Genomic DNA, 21,721 nt, shown 5'->3' on the forward strand with positions numbered 1-21,721 from the left:
TTCCACTACATGCCAAGCAGAACAGACCCTGCCGCCTTCAAGATACACTGAGATACTTGGATGGGCTGATACAACTGCATCCCTGTTCTGTCTTGTGTTGCCCTCCTTAAAGCTGGAGGTAACCTTTAAATATGGTTTACTGGTTAGGCCTGTAATGGTCTGTACACTGACTGCCGAGTACACAGCTATGAACCTCAGAGTCCATGAACTTAGGCTATACTTAGATTCACCAACAAAGATGTGGGTGACTCATTTGAAGAAAATTTTATAAAAATTAATATGGCACACAGGGCAGACAAAACTAAGAGAGCATGTATATTGTCAGAATACCCTTCTGATGATAGATATTAAAAAAGGAAGAAATGGTTACAGCATTTGTTCTTAATGTATGACCCAATAAAGTAGCAGTTCAAGAACCATGATGTCAAAATTAAAACTAAGCTTTGCTGCTGCTGAAAATGTTGTACTAAAAATGCAGCAAGCCATGAAGAAACAAGGAAATCATAACTTTTTAGATCAAAATCTCTTCAGAGCTGAAGAATCTTTAGTAACCCACCCAAGTGAACTGCAAACACCCAAACAAAAGCTCCCTCATCCCACCCAGAATATATTCCTCTTTCATTTGTGGCAGTGATCATCAAAAGACTTTATCCCTTTACTAGAACAAAACAAACAACCTACTTCCATGGTTCATATACCACTGTTGTGACTTCTTTGTTGCATCAGTAAACACATCTTTAATCCTTGTCTTACTACCAACACCTTGTGGACTATATGGAAATATACCATAGTAAAACCGCTGCCCAAATAAAAACAACATACACTCCCATCACACTATTGCTCCATTTCCATCCTCCAAAACCTTTGCTAAGAATTTGAGAAAACGGTCTACCTGCAACTCACACAATATATTACAGAATAATAAAATACCACCTTCTCACAAAAAAAAAAAAAAAAAAAAAAAAAAACATGGCATCTGGTTAAAAAAAAACATGGCATCTGGTTAGGGAGGAGCACAGTCACAGCCATCTACTCACTGACTGATGACATTCTCATGTCAAGGGGCAAGGGCAGGTTCTCTGGTACAATTTTTATAGACCACACCTGAGTCTTTGACTTTCACAACTAGGTATTCACCCAAGTGCCATCCCTTCATTCCAGAATTTTCTGACTAACTGACATTTCTCAGTCAGCTACAATTCTTCTGCTACCTTATCCTCTCACTACTCAAATGTATACCTCAAGTACATATCCTTGCCCCCTTCTATTCTCTATATACATCAATAAACTTCCACTTGGTGTTGCATACCTTCTTCATCTCCTATATGCAGACAACATGCTCCTTTACCACTCTAACCACTCCCTAAATACCACACAGCAAGATCAACAATCTGAGTTCAGTCGCTTCAGTGAGTGGATTACTGCTAAAAACCTCATACTAAATACATCCATAACTAAACCCATGATTTTTGGTGTTAAAAAAAAGCTCAGCAGATCCAAGAAGACTTTATCTATGATCACAGCAACTGTCCCTTAGAGTAAGTTTCCTCTTTAAAGGATCTTGGTTTCTGGTTAGACCTCTCACTCAGCTTCCACCTGCATCTTGATAATACACATACAAAAAATACTTTTCTTTTCAGGGCACAAAACATATTCCCTTTTCTCTCACACTTTACCAAACCTGAAATATGGAAAGGAATCTTACTTCCTCAACCTGAATTCAGCCTCTCTCTTATATCAGCAGCCTCTACTTAGAATTGCACCACTATTCAAAAACTAGAAAACAAAATATGTAGATTTATTGGATACTTCTGTATCTATCTGAATTTGTTTATTGGGGCACAGCACTGATCAATTCTGACCAATTTCAATCTCAGCCCAGGGTCAGAAACTGGCCAGACATGCAAAATATCAAGAGTACAACAAGACATAAATGACAATAAAATAGTACAATGGTAGAGTAATGCTTTGGATACACTGTAAATCCAATATATAAATTTGCCGTATGTACAGAAATTTCAACACATTTGAGAAGTTAGAGTAAAATAAATTAAAGATGTGAAAAGGAGTCAAGGTTCTTAATGGCTGAGTTAGAGCGGAGAAGAGTTAAAGTAGACTTAAGTGACATGACCGGGGGGGGGGGGGTAACAGGTACATGCTACCTGGTTAACTAAATGTGATTTTAGCAGAGAATGGGACTTGGAATAAGAGGATGAGTCTTTAATTTCAGATGGTAGGGACTCCCCCAGTTTGGGCCCAAGAACTAAGAATTCATGATCCAAAATATGCAGCTCAGAGAGTGTGATTTGTGTTTTACTACTTGAATGGTTCAGGTTTCTTAGGTTTTATGTGGAGGTATGCCTAATTCATTTTGATGTTAAGAAGGGAGAGTTTGTTCATGAAAGAGTTTGAACAGTAGTGATCCTGACAGCAGGTCTGCTCTTTGGTTAACTGGAAGGCTGTTTACCTTTTTTAGTGTTAAAGACAAAACTATTTAAAGACTGCTGTCTTGAAACTAGTGTATTAGACAATTTACTGAGTACTGCAGCTTAATGTTCCTCAGTGAGCACAAACATTGTTGATGTAATATACTTTTTTAGAAATAGCGTCAGTACATAATCAACAAGCCAACACCATGATGTAGAGGGATAAAGCCCTAACTATGGCGCAAGCAACCAGGTTCATTTAGCATCTTGGGTATCTGCTATCCTTGGGTGACAACATGCACCTGGTTGATCTTCATTTTTAATCCCTGGCAGAGGCTGGGGACACAGACAGGGGCATTGTCCTTAAGTATGACAAGTGGAGGATATTGTCTAAATCACCACGGAGGTTAGATGATATGCCAGCATATCCCCATTCCATGCCTACCCATCAGACATTAACAGGTCTGCACATGGGAAAAGGAAGATTAAGGGATAATGTAGAAAAATCTCCTCCAGGCAGACAGCATGACATGGACCTCGGGCAACGTGATCCCCTTGCCGGCCGCAACTCTCACTAGAGCAATTCTAGGGAAATCAGAAAGGGTAGGTTGACCCAGTAATCAACAACATGCATTGCAGTCTGCTAATGACCAGCTGCAAAAGAAAAAAAGATACACACATATATATGCAATCAATGAATACCTTGGTATGAATACTCAAAGTGGCTCAAGACTAGAAACAAAAAGAAGAAACAGAAAGAACTATCTAGAGAAGCCTAACAATAGTCAGGATATGAGTGCAGTATATTTTCCAATCCATGAACACTGAAAATGCAAAGGAAGCTACTGACTGTCATATTCTACCATACAATTCAGCATCTTTAGATAAACTATACTAAATTTGTGATGTAAGGTGTAAAGAATCTATTGTCATGTCTAATAAACTTGATTACATTTACTATTGAATACAAGGGTATTCTCCACTGTATAAACTGTGCATATTTTGCAATGCAGCTATAACAGATTGCTAAAGAGATACATGCAACAGCTAAAATAATCTGACACGCTTGCACTGCTAAACATACGTGCACACGGCGCAATTATACACGTAAGATACAAATCTGCTGTAGTGCAGAAAAGCCTTAGAATAACTAATTAAATCTCAGAAAGCTATAAAATGCTGGGCAGGAAAGGGTCCTGTTACTCGATGTTATAACAAGTACAAATGAGTACATGATACAACCAATACTGTAAACAAAAGTTAAAAGTATGTAGAGAGGCCTAGTTCTCTAGTTCTAAGGAATTCTAGTCACTTCATATAGCTATGTCACGACTATCTATGTACTTCACCTATGATGCTTAATGAAAAAAAAAGCTGATTAGTAGATAGCAAACAGAAACAGAAATGTCCCTCCTTCACTGAAAAAGTCTGCATGAGGTATGTGATAGTTAACTCCACCCCAGTGGTATCTCTTGAACCTTGAAACTTTTCAGTAGGCTTTGCCCGCTTCTACCCCATTGTAGCAACAAAGGTCGGTCACTCCCTCCCTCCCTGATGTCTGTAATTATCCAACACTGACACGGTACCATGTCAAAGGGTGGTAATCAAAAATTGGAACGTTCAAGACATTTATAGTTACAAGTTAGATCAACAATAATCAACAGGCGATATACAGCACACCAACAGATCATGAGGTCCGATCTCTTGAAGGGAGTTACATTGTATTCGAGACTGGAATATTCTATCAGAATATTACTGATTCTCTAGCAGCAGAAGAAGGGTAAGGCTGTTAACAATTAATCAAGGGTAGTGTCCCAAATAAAAGTGCATAGCGTCAGACATTATATGTGTATAAGAAAGGAAGGGAGCAGCATAAACAGGGTTATAGACAGTACTTATATTAGAAGCAGATTATATCCCCCAATAAGGTAGGAGAGAAGAACAAACACTTAAGATAGAGACAAGGAGTAAGCTACAGAAAATGAAGAGTTTTACAGAAATGTTGGTGAAATGTAAGAAAACAGGGTGATTAATAAAAAAATACACCATTAACAAGAACTCAGTTTATTGGAAGGATGACAGAATCCATCAAGCAATCATCAAGCAAATTCATAAGATTTAAGACACAGTTAAACAAATATAAACAGGGAAAACACTTAAAATAAAAATAAGAGTAAGCTGGACATTTTAGTTATCTGTGATAGGACAGAAGGTGCAGAAGTTAATTAATTATTACAAGTATCAAGAAATTCTATTCTTTTTCATTTTGTCCATCATGCCTGTCAGCTGTCAGCCATGTCCTGCAGACCCTCCTATATCTTCTGCTCTAACCCCTTCCTAACAGCTGTCCACCTTTCCACTTGGATTAGGTCCTTCCAAGGGGAGGGGGACCATGTAAGTGTAAGTGCCAGAGGGACAAGGCTGGGGAGCATATCAGAGCATCCCAGTATGGCTTCATCTGCACAACTACATAGGAGAAAGATCAGAATGGAGAGACGAAAAGTCAGCAAGCAAAGGAGAGCAGTAGTACTGAAACTGAATTCATCCTCAAGTCTTGGTGAGTACCTTCACGAGGTGGACCCTGTTTTCACAAAATCTAACCAAGACGACACTGATATATAAACTGTATTTGTATAGCATATATCATGGACAGACGTAGGTCAAAAACTAAAAAAGTTAGTTGGGTGCACAAGACCCAGGATAAAAAAGTGCCCAATCCTGGAAGGTGCACTTGTGGCAGGAATGGAAAAGATGACAGTGCAGAATGCTCAAAATACGGAAACATTCCTAAAATGGGGCCAGGTCAGGCACAGAGGGAGGATGGCCCCCCTGTTGTAGAAGGAAGTAGCAGTCCAGAAAAATCACAAAAACTGATAGGCCAAAGAAGAGCCATAAAGACGATAAAGTGGACTACCGAGGATAAGAAAGAAATTATGTATTGTTACTATTATACAAAAAAGCCCAGAATTTCCAGACACAAGATATACAAAATGATTAAGAGCTAAATTAGAGGAAAGAAAAATACTTCCACAAGAAAAATCGTCAGAAGCTTCAAATGAAAATCTGTGTTCATTAATACAACAGATTTGTGAAAAACAGTACATAGATCAAGAAACCTTGATCTATTTGGAAAAAGAGGCATATCAAGAAGAGCAAAAATATAAACAACAAAACTAAGAGATATATGAAAAGTATAAAAAAGAAATATGGACATGGGAAATAAAGAGAGATTTTATATGATGCAATATTTATGCAAAGGAGAAAGCCAAATTAATCAATGTAAAGAAGCCCCCCCCCCCAAGATATTTGAAGAGAAATACAGTCAAAGGCATCCAGACACGGAAAATTTCACAATAAAAAATAATATCACAAATATGGAAAGTAGAAAAGAAGATTAGGAAAGTAGAAGTAAAAAAAATAAAGTTGAAGTCATGGAGTGCCTGTGAAGTGGAGAATTTGATATAGAAGGCCTAACACAGGTTACATTACAGCAGGATGGCGTGAGTCTCCAAAACAGAGAGCAAAGGGAAGATCAGGAAACGCCTGAAGAAGAAATATGGACATGGCAAAGAAAAACAGATTTAATATGGTGTAATATTTATGGAAAGTAAAGAGCAAAACTAACCAATACAAAAAGAGCAGCAGAAAAGGTATTTGTAGAGAAATACAGGCAAAGGAATCTGGATATGGAAAACATTACAATACAAAAAATAAGGAGACAAAGAGGAAAAGTAGAAAAGGAGATTAGTAATGAAGAAGTTAAAGAAATAGAAACTGAGGTTATGGAGTACCTGCGAAGTGAAGAATTCAGTGTAGAAAATCTAATTCAGAAAGCACCACAAGAGGACAGAGCAATGGATATCCAAATTAAGGGGAAACCAGTGGAACAGGAGGCAACTGGTCAGGTGCCATAACGGAGCATTCCACAGGAAACCAGTATAGACAGCAAGAGAAGGAACAAGAAACTGGAAACTCTGATGCAGTCAATGTTGAGGAGTGATAGGCCAGTGAGTTCCCATATGACAGATAAACAGATGGCAGAACTTTCTATAGAATGCCCGCAGGAATTGGAAAACACCGGGTGTGCCCTCAGTTTGGAAGAATATGAGCTAAGAGTAGAATTGCTTGATTCAATTGACATGGACAAATATATCAAGATCAGTGAAAGAAATAAACTGCAGAAGGTTAATAAAACTCAAAAAGTCAGAAGTCTGATAAAACAAATGAACACAGTAATTATGACTGTTCAAAGAGATCCATGCGATATAACAGAAGTAAACAGGATATAATACTGTGAAGCTAAATTAATAACTGATAAAGTTCTAACACAAGAACACAGGGTAGTAAGGGAAAGGAAGGGGGAGAAATTGAACACCATCATGGAAATATCGAACAGAGAAAACTATAAAGCAACTAAGACAAGAAGTGTCACTGTTAGAAGACTATAGAAGAGGGAACAGATCAACAAAAATGCTAAGAAAGATAGATGTGATAAAAGCAATGCGCAATATTAGAACAGTCCAGGATCTGTCATGCACTATCACAAATAACAAACTAAAAATTGCAGCACAGGTGGAAAAACCGAGAAGATCCGAAGATAAATATAAAGCAAAAGTGCAAAATAAACAATTTATTGATGACCCAAAAAGGTTTTATAGAGAACTGGGAAAAATGGTAAAAGGAATTGAAAGACCGCCAAAAAAAGAAGAAATAGATACATTTTGGAGAAGTATCTATGAAGATCCTATGGAACATAACAAAGATGCTAAATGGATAGAAGTAAAAGAAAGAATAAGACGTTTAAAGGTACAGGATATGAAATGGGATGAAGCAACAGCTAGAGAGATTGAAACAAAGTTAAGAAAAGGCTTTAACTGGAAAACCCCAGGCCCAGATGCAGTGCCTAACTTCTGGTTGAAAGTATTAACATCTTTGCACGAAGATTTAGCCAGGAGTAAGAACTATTTAAATGTGCATCCAGAACAGACACCACCCTGGCTAACAAGAGGAAAAACAATGCTCCTACTTAAGAGTGAACCTGCAAGCTACCCTAAAAATTATAAACCAATAACTAGCCTAAGAATCTAAATATGGCATGGATTGACTACAGAAAAGCAGTTGATAGTAACCCCCATTCATGGATAAACGACTGCTTAAAAATGTATAAGATACACCCCACACTGATCAGTGACCATGAAACAGTGGCAGACCACTTTGCAATTAAGCCATGATAAAGGATAAATTATTATCCCAGGGATAAAAAATCAAAGGGGGATATTTCAGGGTGGCTCTCTGTCACTGTTACTATTCTGCCTTGCCCTTAATCCATTAAGCTATTTACTCAGCAGCTTAGGACATGGCTATAATCTGGCTCCTAGACAACAACAAAATGTAAAGACTTCTCACCTTCTCTTTGTCGATGATTTAAAACTGTATAGCTCATCAGATGAGGAACTGAAAGCACAACTGTAAGTTGTCAAAACTTTTTCAGATGATATAAGAATGGCATTTGGTCTTGATAAATGTGCAAAAGCAACCTTTAAAGCAAGAAAACTGCAATGACAGGAAAACATCAGTTTGGGACATGGATGTGATATAACAGAAATTGAACAAGAAGGAGTGTATAAATATTTGGGAATTGAAGAAGGATCAACAATAATACATGAACAAATGTGAATAAAACTTAGTAAGCAATAAGTCAGAAGACTTAAATTAATCTTGAAAACAGCACTGACATCTAGGAACAAAATCCAAACTATAAACCAATTTGCTCTTCCTGTCCTAACTTACAGTTTTGGAGTGACTAACTGGCTTCAAAATATGCTGGATACATTAGATAGGAAAACAAGAAGGATGCTTCATGCTCACCAAATGATTTATAAAAATCAGTGCATACCAAGATTATATATTCCCTGTTCCGAAGGATGGATGGGCCTCCTTGAAATTGATTATATGTATAGGGCTGCAATCGTGGGACTGTACACATATCTGCTGACCTCACAAGACCCAAACGTAGTGAAAGTTTTGAAACATGAGGAGAATAAATCTAAGATGACTTCTCTGCTTAATTGTAGCAGAAGCTTATTAACATCAAACAAGAATGGAAATCACACCAGAAGTACATAAAAATCAGGCGGCAAATGAATGTGCCAAAAAACAGAAGAAAGAATATAAGGTGAAGGATCAGATGAGAAGGCAAGAAATGTGGAAAAAGCATAAATATAGTTGCAAGTATAGAAAAGAACCCCCTGTTGATCAGGAACAAACACAGGAATAGTTAAGGACAGGCAAATTCAAGCCAAGAGATGAAAGGTTAATATTGGCAGCCCCAAGATAGTGGGCTGCGTACACGTTGGTTTATAAAGTCCACTGAACATGTGGGAGAAACAGACAAATGTAGGTTTTGCAAAACCAAACTGGAATGAGTTGCACACCTCGTTGCTGGTTGCGACATACTAATGACAAAAGGACTGCATACCGAAAGGCATAATAATGTGGCGAGACTGTTGTACTGGGGATTGTGCAAACATTATGGTACTGAAGTGGCTGAAAAACACTGGAAACGTGAGCCACAAAGCATCATAATAATAAGAAGTCTACATCACATGGGATCATTCATTACCAACAGTTCAAAATATAAATGCTAGAAAACCGGATATAGTGGTCCAAGAAAAGAAGACAAGAGTAGCATCGATCATTGAAATTGCCACACCCAGTGACTACAGTGTCTTGCATACAAACAGACATAAAGTCTTATAAAAAGAATTTACAGTCGTATTTAGACACATTACCAATACATGTAACGCCATACGAACTGCAGAAGGAGTCATTACTGGGCACATTGTGGGTGCTGTGAAGAGCATTACTGGTTGACATCAAAGATTGAAACAATACAGTTTCATGAACTTTAATCATACTTTGTCTTAGGAATGGGATCCATTCTCATCATGGTATTAGAAACCCAAAAAACTTAGAGAAATTAAAAAAAAAGAGAGCTTTTCTTCACCAGGCCTAATTGAGCAGAGATGCTGACATCATGCACAGCACTTTTGTAGAAACAGTCAGCTTCATCACTACTCCTATGCCAAAGCCTATGGTAATCTGTTGTGTGATTACAGCACTGCCCCCATCCCAGGGGGAGTGTCAAATCACAGAAAGTAAACCCCACCCACACTGCTGAAATGTCTGTGCCAGCAGCATCCACTCTTTCCCATCACATCCTCTCAGCTCCTCTAAATGACCTTGGGTCATCGGGCTTGCAATCTAGGTGCTGTCTCTTTCTCTCTCTCTAACCCATGGAGCAAGGGAAGCATTGAATATGCTGCTAATGTAATGGATTTGGAATAATAATTTTCAAGAATATTGCAGTTAACTAGTGATGATTTCTTTTTTTTTTTTTTTTTTTTTAGTTTCCACTGCAGCTCTTTGCTCTCAGCTGTTTTCCCACAAGTCTTCAACTTGACTTCTATTGACATCTGTATGACTTGCCCTTTTGGACTAGGGGCTCACAAGTGGGAAAACCTTAATGTAGGCCATCAAAGGAAGCATGTTGAGAAGAAGTCAGGTCCTCCTGGTATGTTGTCATACTGACATATTTTGAGAGCTTTTTTGGTGTCCCCTACCCACTGTCCTGCCCATTTTCCCAAAGGTATTATGTATGTACAACTGCTGGACTAGCATCAGTGGACTGCACCAAAATCAGCAATTTCTTTCTCATCTTCTGTGTTGTGATAGTAAAAAGAACATTTATGAAATAATGAAAAACTGTCTGTGTCAGTGGTGAAACAGGTAACATACTCACCTTTGGTGCAGAAGGCTGTGTGTTCTATTCCCACATCAGGTAGATTGATTGCAGTACAGCACTGAGCGGAGGAGGGGGGTGCTGCACTCCTAAGTGTGCCATCCTTCAGATGAGATGTTAAACTGAGGCCCCATCTGCTTGAGTTGGTGGTAACTCAGGTGGATATGAAAGATCCCACGGCAGCTATTAAAAAGAGTAGGAGAGGTTCCTTGATGCCTTGGCCAAATTTCCCCTAGTAGTATAAATACCACCTATGGTCTCCTCTGAAAAGATGCTACTTGCCTACTGGGACTAACCTAGCCAACAAAAGGATAAATAAAATAAATAATCATACAAGTAAAAAATATGTTCTGATAGATGGATTTATGAGAGTGCTAAAATCTCCACATAATAGGGAAAAGAGGGGTGTAGAACTGCAGGTTTTGACAAACAAGCCTTATTATGAAACAATGCTGTTATAAATACTTAAAAAAATCATGGGAATGATCTAGTTCCAAATATATTTTATGGCAGGGTGGACAAAGAGTACAGTGAAAACCTAAATGAATGCTATGCATTAAAAAAGATACACAAATATGTATGCCTGTTGTATGTGTGTATGTCTGCATTTGTGAGTGCAGGCATGTATTTGTGTGAATTTTCATAAGTGATATAGACTGTTGTAAATATGAAGCTATACTATTGAAAATTATTAAATTGTTCTTTACCACTAAAGCAATTTCAATTCATAGCATCCTTTAAGGAACATTGTTATTTTCTGTATAGTCGTAAGGAAAGAAGGCAGATTGTGAACAAGACAAAATAGCACCATTAAATTAAAGGCAATACAGAGTCCACATGTATCTTTTTTTCAAAAAGGAGTGTATAGGAATAACAGAATATAATATGACATTACAAAATGGATAACCCTAGTTTGAGAAAGTATATCTAGACAGGTGATGAAACTGGAAAAATAATCTAAATAATTTGTAATAATAAATAGGTTAATCTGGGTAAACATTAATGATAGTAGCTAATAAGATAACAGAACAAGATAGATTTAAGATCATCCCATACACACCGTCTCATCAGAATTTTATGTAAGGGAGACACCATATTTGAGCTATCCCTTAATCACTCCACTAACCAGAATGCTATAATGAATACACTGTAATGTTTTTAATTGGTGGGACTCTATATGATTCATTTGAAATTAAAATAGGTAAATAATTATACTGGTCCTATTACTTCAAATCATGCACTAAAAGCAAAGATTTTCACTTAGAAATTCCGCAAGTTAATGAAATGATGAAATTCTCACCTAGTTCAGTTCTATGACCATTGCTCAAAACTTAAGATGGAGGAAAAGGCAAGCTTGTACATCCCTGATTTTATGTGCATGGCACTGTCAGCCTGACTTAAACGTTTATCAATCACGGATACCACTTATTTCAACCCGCAGAAGACAGCAACAAAAAGATACTGACAAGTGAACCCAAAGGCTATATTAATGAAAAAGTTGAACAGGGACAGCTCCAGATAATTATTCGGCAGACAAGTTTGTAATCAAACAACCCAATGGCTTTTTATTCTTGGATTCCATCATGGACCAAATAGTGAGAAATACATTTTTCCTCTGTGGCTCACTTTATATTTCATCCCAGAGTGGTTCTAGTTATGTGGATACCAGCAACTCCTCTAAGACTGGCAAAGTCATGGGTGGAAGCAAGTTTAAAGATGGGGAAAATCAATAACTCTACTAATATGGAAGTAACTTATTAGCACATTTATGTTATCTTTGAAGTTCTAATTCAGAATAGCACACCATCTCATTTGGTTTAAAATTCATCTGGATATCAGTTAAAAAATGGGGCAGTACAATCTATGATTGTTAATGTTAGTGTGACAGCATTTTTCTCTGGCCAAACATATTTTGTCTCATTTATACTAAGTTTGTTCTAAGGCACCCACTCCCTTTTTATAATAGCATAACTAAGATGCATAGGGAATTTGGAGGGGGGGGGGTTATTCCCCAGACAACTGAATGATGGGTATTGTGTGGAAAATTTTTTAAGACACTCATAAGTCCTCGTGAGATCTCTGTTTAGCTTGAATGCTTTTCTGACATGTATAAAACATGAGAAAGTGTTTGTGAGCTTTGGAGTACAAACTCTATTGCACATACAGAAATATATCCTCTGATGAGCAGCATTTGCTGAATATATAATAAATGCCACCTGCAAGTTGGTCAATTCCCACTAAAGCAGAATCTGCTTGCAACCCTAATCCCATGAAGCATTCCCAAGTCAAAGTCAATAATTTGATCACTAATTCCGACTACAGAACAGCTAATCACAAGGGACTGCATGAAGCAGGAAGCCTTCTGAGACTAATCAACCAATCAGCTACTGAGGGTATTCATGATGTCTAAAATGTTTGCACCATGACAGATAAATGAAGCTAGCTGGAAAAGATGGAGGTGCTTACATTTCAAAAAGGAAATGAAATGAAATGGCTCTGTCAATACTTCAAAATTAACAATGTTTGGAAGCCATGATATAGTAATAGTGTGTAGTCATTACAGCTAAAAGTAAGGTTGGACACAAACTAGGTAAGGAGAAACCGTTCACAGAATTAGAAAGGGTCGCTTGAGTTTTAGTGGCATATAAGTTTTAGAGAGTAAAAGAGATATAATTAATTGTGTAACTTTAATCTTTTCCTAATTAAAACAGTTTGACAAATTTGTGGTACCAGATTTACAATGGATGCTCCTAAAATTATCTATATTTAGTTACTAAAAACTAAAGTAACCAGTTATCTATCACAATACCCATCACCTCCACATGTATGCAAAAAGTGCTTTGCTCAGCCTGACAACATTAAGCCATAACTCTCAGTTCATTGACACAGTTCATAAAACATCAGGTTCTGGACATAAGCCTAAAACAACACAAGCATAAAACAGCAAGACAGAAGAAAAACATTAAACATCAGGTTGACCAACGTCAATGACTAGACAGGTACTATTACAATGTAACTCGGATTTGCTTGCAGTGTGCTGTGATATATTTGTACAGCATAAACTGAATTTGGGGTTGTTATACTGTACTTTATCCTCATATATAATGCTGCCTTTCAGTTCCATCATTTTGAGATTAAACTACTTGATTTCAGTGAAACCTGTATTTTGCTACAAAATGTTACACTGCTTTACATTTGAGATTAAGCTAAAGATTCTGCATGACTTGTAAACAAGGTGGGTTGTGCAAGCTGTTACCTGGGACATATTTACCTGGCAGTGTACAGGCACTCTGCACTTCTTCCGCGTTTTGCTTTTGGCAGTAGAAGTAGGCCGCTGTGTAGGTAGGATGTGTTGTGAGTGACAGAGACATAAACATGAGGCAGTATGAGCAAAAATGAATTATGGCATGTCAGAGAGACTTTATGTCAAGTAAGGCATGGCACTATGCAAGTAAATATCTGTTAATACCTATCTCAAAAACTGTAAAGACAAGGAAAGGAATCAGACACAAACGACCAGTGAAATAGATAATAGTGAAGTAATTACATTCATCATTAAATATCACAGTTTATTTATCATTCAATAAATTCTTCAATGGAGCTCTGTTTTAATGAGATATGCAGTTATCAGAGTAAATCAAAACTACAACTCAACCATTGTATCAGCTAAAAAAAAAAATACCACAATAAATGCTGCTGACAACCAGTCAAGGAAAATCGTGTTACACCTGCAAACTTTCAATGGTTAAAACCAATCCATATTATATGATCAACTTAAAACAGGACTGAATTTGACTAGTGTGTTTCATGTGGCTTCCCTACACCTCATCAAGTTACAACTGAATGAGGAACCAACCCGACAAGTTCATCTTCCTGACACCGGACTTCTTGCTCTCTGTTTTCACTAGGAAGTCACTACCGTGCTCTCTGTTTTCACTAGGAAGTCACTACCATGCTCTCTGTTTTCAATAGGAAGTTACTACCGTGCTCTCTGTTTTCACTAGGAAGTCATTACCGTGCTCTCTGTTTTCAATAGGAAGTCACTACCATGCTCTCTGTTTTCAAAAGGAAGTCACAACCGTGCTCTCTGTTTTCAACAGGAAGTCACTACCGTGCTCTCTGTTTTCAATAGGAAGTCACTACCATGCTCTCTGTTTTCACTAGGAAGTCACTACCGTGCGATCTCTTGTATGTGCACTGGCAGTGGTCTCCTTGTTTTGTGGGAATATCCCATTTCTTTGTGTTTTTGCAACCATGATGGTAGTGTTTATAAGCTCAAAGGGCATGTAGGCAACTTACTCCCCACCCCATGGGTAGTTGGGGGACGCCTGCCCACCTGCCAAAAATATTTACTTTTAATTTATTTTCATCACCCTGAGTTCCCATACAGTGAACTTGGACAGTTGGTTTTCATTGATGTGTAACTTGATGATTTATAGGTAAAGTGTTTAAAAAAATCATGTTGCAAATAAAAAAAAAAGTTTATTCTATTACAACATGTTCAAAAAAAATTTCAAGACAGTAGTTAGTATTAGTTGTAAAATAGAGTTTTACTTATAGAATAAAATGCAAACAAAAGGAAAGTCATGGGAAAAGCAGTTCACTACAAAGAAAATATCAAAACTATCTACATGATGTCAGATGTTTTAATCTTGTAACAAGTATTTATCCGTACATTTAAAGAAGCTGGATCACCTAATGACTTTACTTTAGTACATAAAGAGATACAGACAGAAAGTAGCCAAGTAGTTTTAAAATCCATGCATGTGATTCATCTTTACAAACTGTACATTATATGCAAGCTATAAGTACCAAATGTCTGACACACTGAATCACACTTCTATTATTGGTTTATATAAAATAGTTATACTACAATACCGGAATGCTAAACTGCTTTTATTAATCTTCCGTCATCACAAGAAAGACATCTGCCAATGGAATATTATGTTATATATAAACAGACAGACAGACACACGCACCTACACCAAACACATATTTGCTAATTCAAACAGAACTTTAGACTCTTAACACTCAGCTGTCCATTAGTTAAAAATACCATTATTATCAACTCTTCTACAATTTAATATGCATAGCTGTATAATTGGTTTATTTATCTGCAATATATCCATTAAATGCGCTTGCTAACAAGCTATGCACTTAGTTAACTAAGTCAGACAGTAAGAAAGGGATAACCTACATAAATTGTAAAGCACAATTTTATTAATGCACATAAGCTGAGGAAAGCAGGGAAAAAGAAAAGCCCACTTAATAAAGAGGAGAAGACCATGGGAAAAGAGAACCTCACTTAATAAAGAACTGGAGGTCTATGGGAAAAGAAAACCTACATAACAAAGAATAGTGCCTGCATATTTGAACTGTTTCTTACTGAAATTGGTACACCTTGTTTGCTGCAGCATAGGCTAGATCCAGGCCTGCTGAATCTAGCTTTGTTTGTATGTTTGTTGTTTGCTTGTTATTTCCCTGAAACGCTAATTCCACCTAAAACGTGGCTTTTCAGCGCTTCTGTGGATCCCTAGTGATATCTGCATTGCTTACTGTACTTATTTCCTTGTTTCACTTGAAAGAAAGTTACTGTTTGTCGTTTTTGCATTTAAGTTACCTGTAACACATTGCATTTAAGTTACCTGGCACTTGCTCACTAAAGCAATTATATAAGTCAGCACTACAAAATTAAAAGCACTACACCCCTCACAAACTCCCCTTGAGTACCTTGTTCCCCATTGGCCCTTTTTTCAATTATAAAGGAATTCCCAATACTATTCTAGCATGTCCAAAGGTCAGTTGTCAATCTCTTCTCCGGCTCAGCTGGTGAATCTGGGAATCTTGAGGCAATGTTACAACTGCCTCATGTACACAGACAACCCTCTCCTCCTCCCAACAAATTCCAACACATGTGAGAGATGCAAAATATAGCCAAACTGGAGACTAAGCTCTCTCAACTTAGTACTGGCGTAACCAGTCATGAGGAGAAGGAAACCACACTCACTACAATTCCAGTCTCACATAGACCTACCACGACACCAAACCAAACACATAAACACACAAAAACATACTCGGAGGCTCTAAATAAAAATCTGCCTAAGCAGCAGAGACTGCCAAAGCAGACACCCAAGCAACTGCTACCCCAAAACAAAACATGTGCAACACATAGCTCACAAAGCCAGTGTGCCGAACAGTCACAGCCCTTAAGGCTAAACAACAAACCTGATACACTTGTAATAGGTGACTCTATTGTCAGGCACACTGACGCCCTGCTCACCAGGCTGAACAAGGAGAAGGTCACGGTGAGCTGCCTGTCAGGCGCTGGGATCCACCACATAACACAAGCACTCAGGTCACTCCAAGGCAAGTACAAATATGACTCAGTCATTGTCCATGCTGGTGTGAATGACCTGAGACGTACCTCCCTGGACTACATGAAAAGGGACACAGAGGAGCTCTCTGAGCATGTAGCCCAGGCCGGTATGACCCTGACCTTGAGTAGCATCTTACCCTCACCAAGAATGATGCCACAATATGAAGACAAGATGATCAATTTCAACAATTGGCTTAAGTATTGGTGTCATTCAAAGGGGATCCAATGCATGTCAGCCTAGGATGACATGCTCGACAAGCCACGATGCTTCGCTAGGGACGGCTTGCACCTGTCAACCCTGGGCTTTCGGATATTGGCAAAGGCTCTTGCTTCCCCCATAGTGCCTACATTAGGCAAGGATCAAAAGACAAACCCACCTCCATAGGTATCACAAGGGATAAGAAACTAAGAGTAATGCTACTCAACGCCAGAAGTCTAAACCTCAAGATGCATGCACTCAAAACTCTCCTTAGCATGGAGAACATCGATATCTGTGCAGTAACAGAAACATGGTTCAAGGCTCCCGAGAGCATCCCAGCACTACCAGGTTATACCTCATACCATGCTTTTCGGCCCCAAAACTTGGACCGAACCACAAAAGGAGGGGGAGTATCAATATTCATCAAAGATACCCACACCTCCAGGTTGATGGCACAGCACGAAGCATCAGAGACTATCCATGTTCAACTAACAGTGGGTAAAACCGCCTTCCAGTTTATAGCCTGCTACAGACCATCCTCCCAAACCCAGGAACCCCACTCGGCCTTCCTGAGAACACTGGAAAATATGAAGGTATCTCCAAACACCATTATAGTGGGCGACTTCAACTACCCAAACATAGACTGGGAGCATTACTCTAGCTCCAACACCCTAGCCCAAAGGTTCCTAGAATTTATAAACTCAAATGCTATGGAACAATTTGTTACCACTCCCACAAGAGGGGAAAACATACTGGACCTGATCATCACCAATATGGGGACCCTATGCTCCAGATTAGAAGTGTATCCCTCACTGGTAAGATCAGAGCATAAACTAATCTCGCTGGATATTCACATCCCGACCCCACCCCCTGCCCAGAAAACCACAGTGAAAAACTTCTCTAAAGCAAATTTCACACTTCTCAAAACTGAAGTGGAATCCTTCAAAGCCCCCGAGCCTGTGGAAAATACGGCCCAGACCGCAGAATCCTTTATAAAAGCATTCTATGAACACCTTCAGGAATGCATGGATCATGCAATCCCAAATAAAACCAAGAACCAATCCTCCAAAGGAAGACGTCCTGTCTGGTGTACCCCAACCATAAACAAACTATACAATAGAAGGAGGAAGCTACTACATGATAGAGCAAAATCCCAAAAAGGGAAGGCATCTCTGATCAGTATTAGCAAAAAACTACGGGCACTCATAAAATCATCTAAGGCCAGCTTCGAGAGAAAAATTGCACAGGACACTAAGGATAATCACAAGGCTTTCTTTAGTTATGTTTGGAACCTGGGTGGGTATTCTCAGATATGCTCAGAATTAGTCCAAAATGACAAAAAATACATCAAACCCACAGACATTGCCAACATCCTAGCTGACAGGTTCAGCGCAAACTTCTTCCCCCCTCCCCACCAAAAGGTCAAATATCTATCCCAGCAGAGTGCTGCCCCCCTGACATCTCAGATGCTCAGGTAAGAGCTGCCCTCTCCAAAGCAAAAAACACAGCATCAATGGGACCAGACAGTGTCCCGGGCTGCGTCCTACATGAACTCCAAGAAGAGCTAAACCCAAACATAAAACTACTGTTCAATCTCAGCCTTACTACAGGATATGTACCCAAAGAGTGGCGTACAGCAACAGTGGTCCCTCTCCACAAAGGTGGTGCCTCAACGGATCCTGGAAACTATCTCCCCATAAGCCTGACTAGCTTGGTCTGCAAAGCTATGGAAAGGATCATCATGGACCTCATAAATAAAGATATTGGAGACCTACAAACACTGGATCCTACCCAGTTCGGCTTTGTTAAGGGCAGATCCTGCCTCTTAAACCTGGTCGATTTCTTTGAAACAGTCACCAAGGCCATTGACGAGGGGAAGGTGGTCCACACAGCCTACCTGGACCTCGCAAAAGCCTTCAATACAATACCCCACTCGGGCATTATAGATAAGCTCACCAGCTTAAATATAAACCCCTATGTCACTAGATGGGTTGCAAACTGGCTCAAGGACAGAACCCACATGGTTAGAATTGCTGGAGCCATGTCAGACTCCAAACCAGCTACAAGTGGCATCCCACAAGGCTCAGTCCTGGGACCTCTCTTGTTCGGTATATATTTCTCGAGGTACAGGCCAACACGGAAGGACTGTGGCTGACCAAGTTCGCAGATGACTGCAAACTGGGTGCCATAATCGACTCTCCAGCCGACACAAGCATCCTCCAAAAGGGCCTCATAGAAACAGACAACTGGTGCCAGAGCCATGGCCTCAAGCTAAACGCCAAAAAGTGTATAGTCATCCCCTTTGGCAAAAACAAAGTGCTCACAAATTACCACATAGGTGGTAATCCATTAAGTACAGAAGAAGTAATTAGGGACTTGGGGAGCCAAGTTGATAGCAATCTCTCATGTGACAACCACGTGGCCAAAGTGGTTAGAAAAACATTTTATATAGCCCACCTAATCATGAAGGGATTCACATCTAGATCAGGGGAGGTCATCGTGCCTCTTTACTCATCCCTCATCAGGCCCATAATTGAGTACAATGCCCCTTTTGGGATGTACCTTACCAGACACCTGCAGCAACTGGAAAGACCCCAAAAGTACCTCACCAAGAGGATCAAAGGGCTCAAACAGATGCCATATGCTGCCCGGTTAAAGAAACTCCAGCTCTACTCAGTGGCATACCGCCTGCTCAGAGGCGATCTGTGCCTGACGTATAAAGCCATGTCCAACCCAGAATTAATGGACATGCTGCACCTCAGAAAATCCAAATCCCATTGAGCTACGAGCTTGAGAGACTTGAACCTCAGCACTGAAATAAATAGGACATGCTGGAGGGACAGATTCATAACCCAGAGACTCCCTTCACTCTGGAATAAAATCCCAGTCCAGGTTAGGCAGAGTCCTTCATTGACTCTCTTCAAGAGGAATCTTGATGAGTGGATGGGAGATCGTAGGTTTACCCTGGGTATCACTTCTGTGTCACTGTTAGACAGAGGCACAGTATACTAACCTCGAAAAAGGGCATAGCAAAATTAATTTAAAATGGGTGGCGAAAGCCAAACATACTCTGGCTAGGCTTATAAATGCCCTAGGGCAGATAGCCTAGTATGAACCTATGAACCTATGAAGATAAGAAGGAAACTGCAGAATACTTAGAAGCACTACAAGGAAAGGAGATTCGTGGAGATCCTTTTTAAGGAAAAAGTATTTATCAAGAAGGTTAATGAACACTTAGCTAAAGGAATATGTTTCCTTTTGGAAAACTCTTTACAAACAACCTTATTTCACATCCTAAATGGTTTGATAAAACAACTCAATAAAGCCAGATGTTAGGCTCCTTATTGAAATGCTGGCACTTGCAATGCCAAGTGATAATAGACTAGAAAAAAGGCAGAAACTGCAGAAGAGCAAATCCTGCACATCACTCTTCGTCTTTAAACTTTGCCTCACTGCACCCCACACACACACACACACACACACACACACACACACACACACACACACACACACACAAACACACACACACACACCTCCAGATTTACATCTACCAACTTCAAGATCACCATACCCCACAGAAAAGAGAATATATAGGGAAATGGTAATTGCAAACTTAGTATATGCAATTCCATTTTTACGGCCATTCAGTTTCAGCATTATGGGGCTCACTACAGTGGGTACCAACATTTCAAATGGCTACCCATGCAGTGGATAGCTTGCTGTATGACTTCAGCAAGAAATATAAATCAGTGATGTATAAATACTTAAACTTTAACTTACAGAATTTTGGAATATGGGGAAAGCCCTGCCAGGCTGGAAATCTTACTACAGTGTAAAATGTAGGTTTGATCAGCAGGCTGACATCAGAGAGGGTAGCAGTGTGAGACAGAATTATGGGATCAGACAGCATCTTTGTATCTCAAGGAGAAGGACAGGAAGAGGATTTCTTGCGGCAGGAGTACCGTCCTTTGGGGAAGAGAACAGCACACCTCAGAACATACAGACTAGATGCCATGGCTTGCATGGGAAGCTACATAAAGCTGACAAAATTAGTGCCATGAATATGTTACAGAGGGATAGAGCTGCACTCACTGCATTGTTGTACATGCATACATCATTTACTCAGAATGGAGAACTGTCCTGAGGAGGTATACAATACTAAATTGAAAATTAAAGCCAGAAATACATGATGAGCAACCAACAGCTAAGTCTTGTGCTCACTACCAACCAGGAGAGGTGAAACATTTAGTCAAATGTGTGATCTCAGAGAGTGTGGAATGTCAAGGCTGACAGGAGAAAAACTATTACAAAGACCTAAGGTCTAAATGAAAAAGAATACATAAGCACTCTTGACTCCCAGGCTAGTAACCAAGAAAGTTTCCAAAAGTTTCAACAGCACAGAGGTCACAGAGGTCAGTGCTGCTTAAACGTTTAACCTAATGCAGGTCAAATTACAAAAATGTAATTTCTATCACAAAATAATGTATGTAGCAAGACATCATAACAGAAGGGAAAGACTACAGGAAGAGCTAGGAATGCTTGAGAGTTCAAAAGGCATGTGGCACTTTGATTTGGTACTGTAAAAGTATAATGCCATTTACAATGGAGATTAACAATTACTATTCAGAGAGCAGCATTTTAGTAAGAATCTGGAAGCAGCTTGTGGAAGGGACATAACTAATTTTACAATGTGCAGGGAGACAATAGTCTCAGACAGAAGGATACCAAGAAACAATATCAAACAAATCACTAGTAGCCAGGAAAATGCCATCCAGGCATCATTAATGACAGTGGTACACCCTCACTCAAAATGCTGTGTGTTATCTTTACACCGTGAGATAAGAGAGCACTGCATTACTGGAGTGCCAACAATGGCACACAGCATGCAGAATCAATGCATAAATAAGACCAAAATATAT

At 39.1% G+C, this 21,721-nt stretch overlaps 1 protein-coding gene across 21 annotated transcripts in view; it reads right to left on the minus strand.

Moving 5' to 3' along the window:
- The window catches only part of LOC122806573 (regulating synaptic membrane exocytosis protein 1-like), a 3,343,889-nt gene that overhangs the window by 1,255,641 nt on the left and 2,066,527 nt on the right, over positions 1-21,721 (minus strand). For 19 of the 21 annotated variants that reach the window (XM_044077123.1, XM_044077214.1, XM_044077165.1 and 16 more), the window contains one exon: positions 13,499-13,561. The exons of the other annotated variants lie outside the window; for them this stretch is intronic. In XM_044077123.1, the coding sequence (XP_043933058.1) occupies positions 13,499-13,561 (63 nt within the window). The remainder of the gene's footprint in view (positions 1-13,498; positions 13,562-21,721) is intronic. 21 annotated transcript variants of the gene reach the window in all.

The sequence above is a fragment of the Protopterus annectens genome, chromosome 1.part1 (assembly GCF_019279795.1).
Source record: "Protopterus annectens isolate FY-2018-M chromosome 1.part1, PAN1.0, whole genome shotgun sequence".
Taxonomy (NCBI): Eukaryota; Metazoa; Chordata; order Ceratodontiformes; family Protopteridae; genus Protopterus; species Protopterus annectens.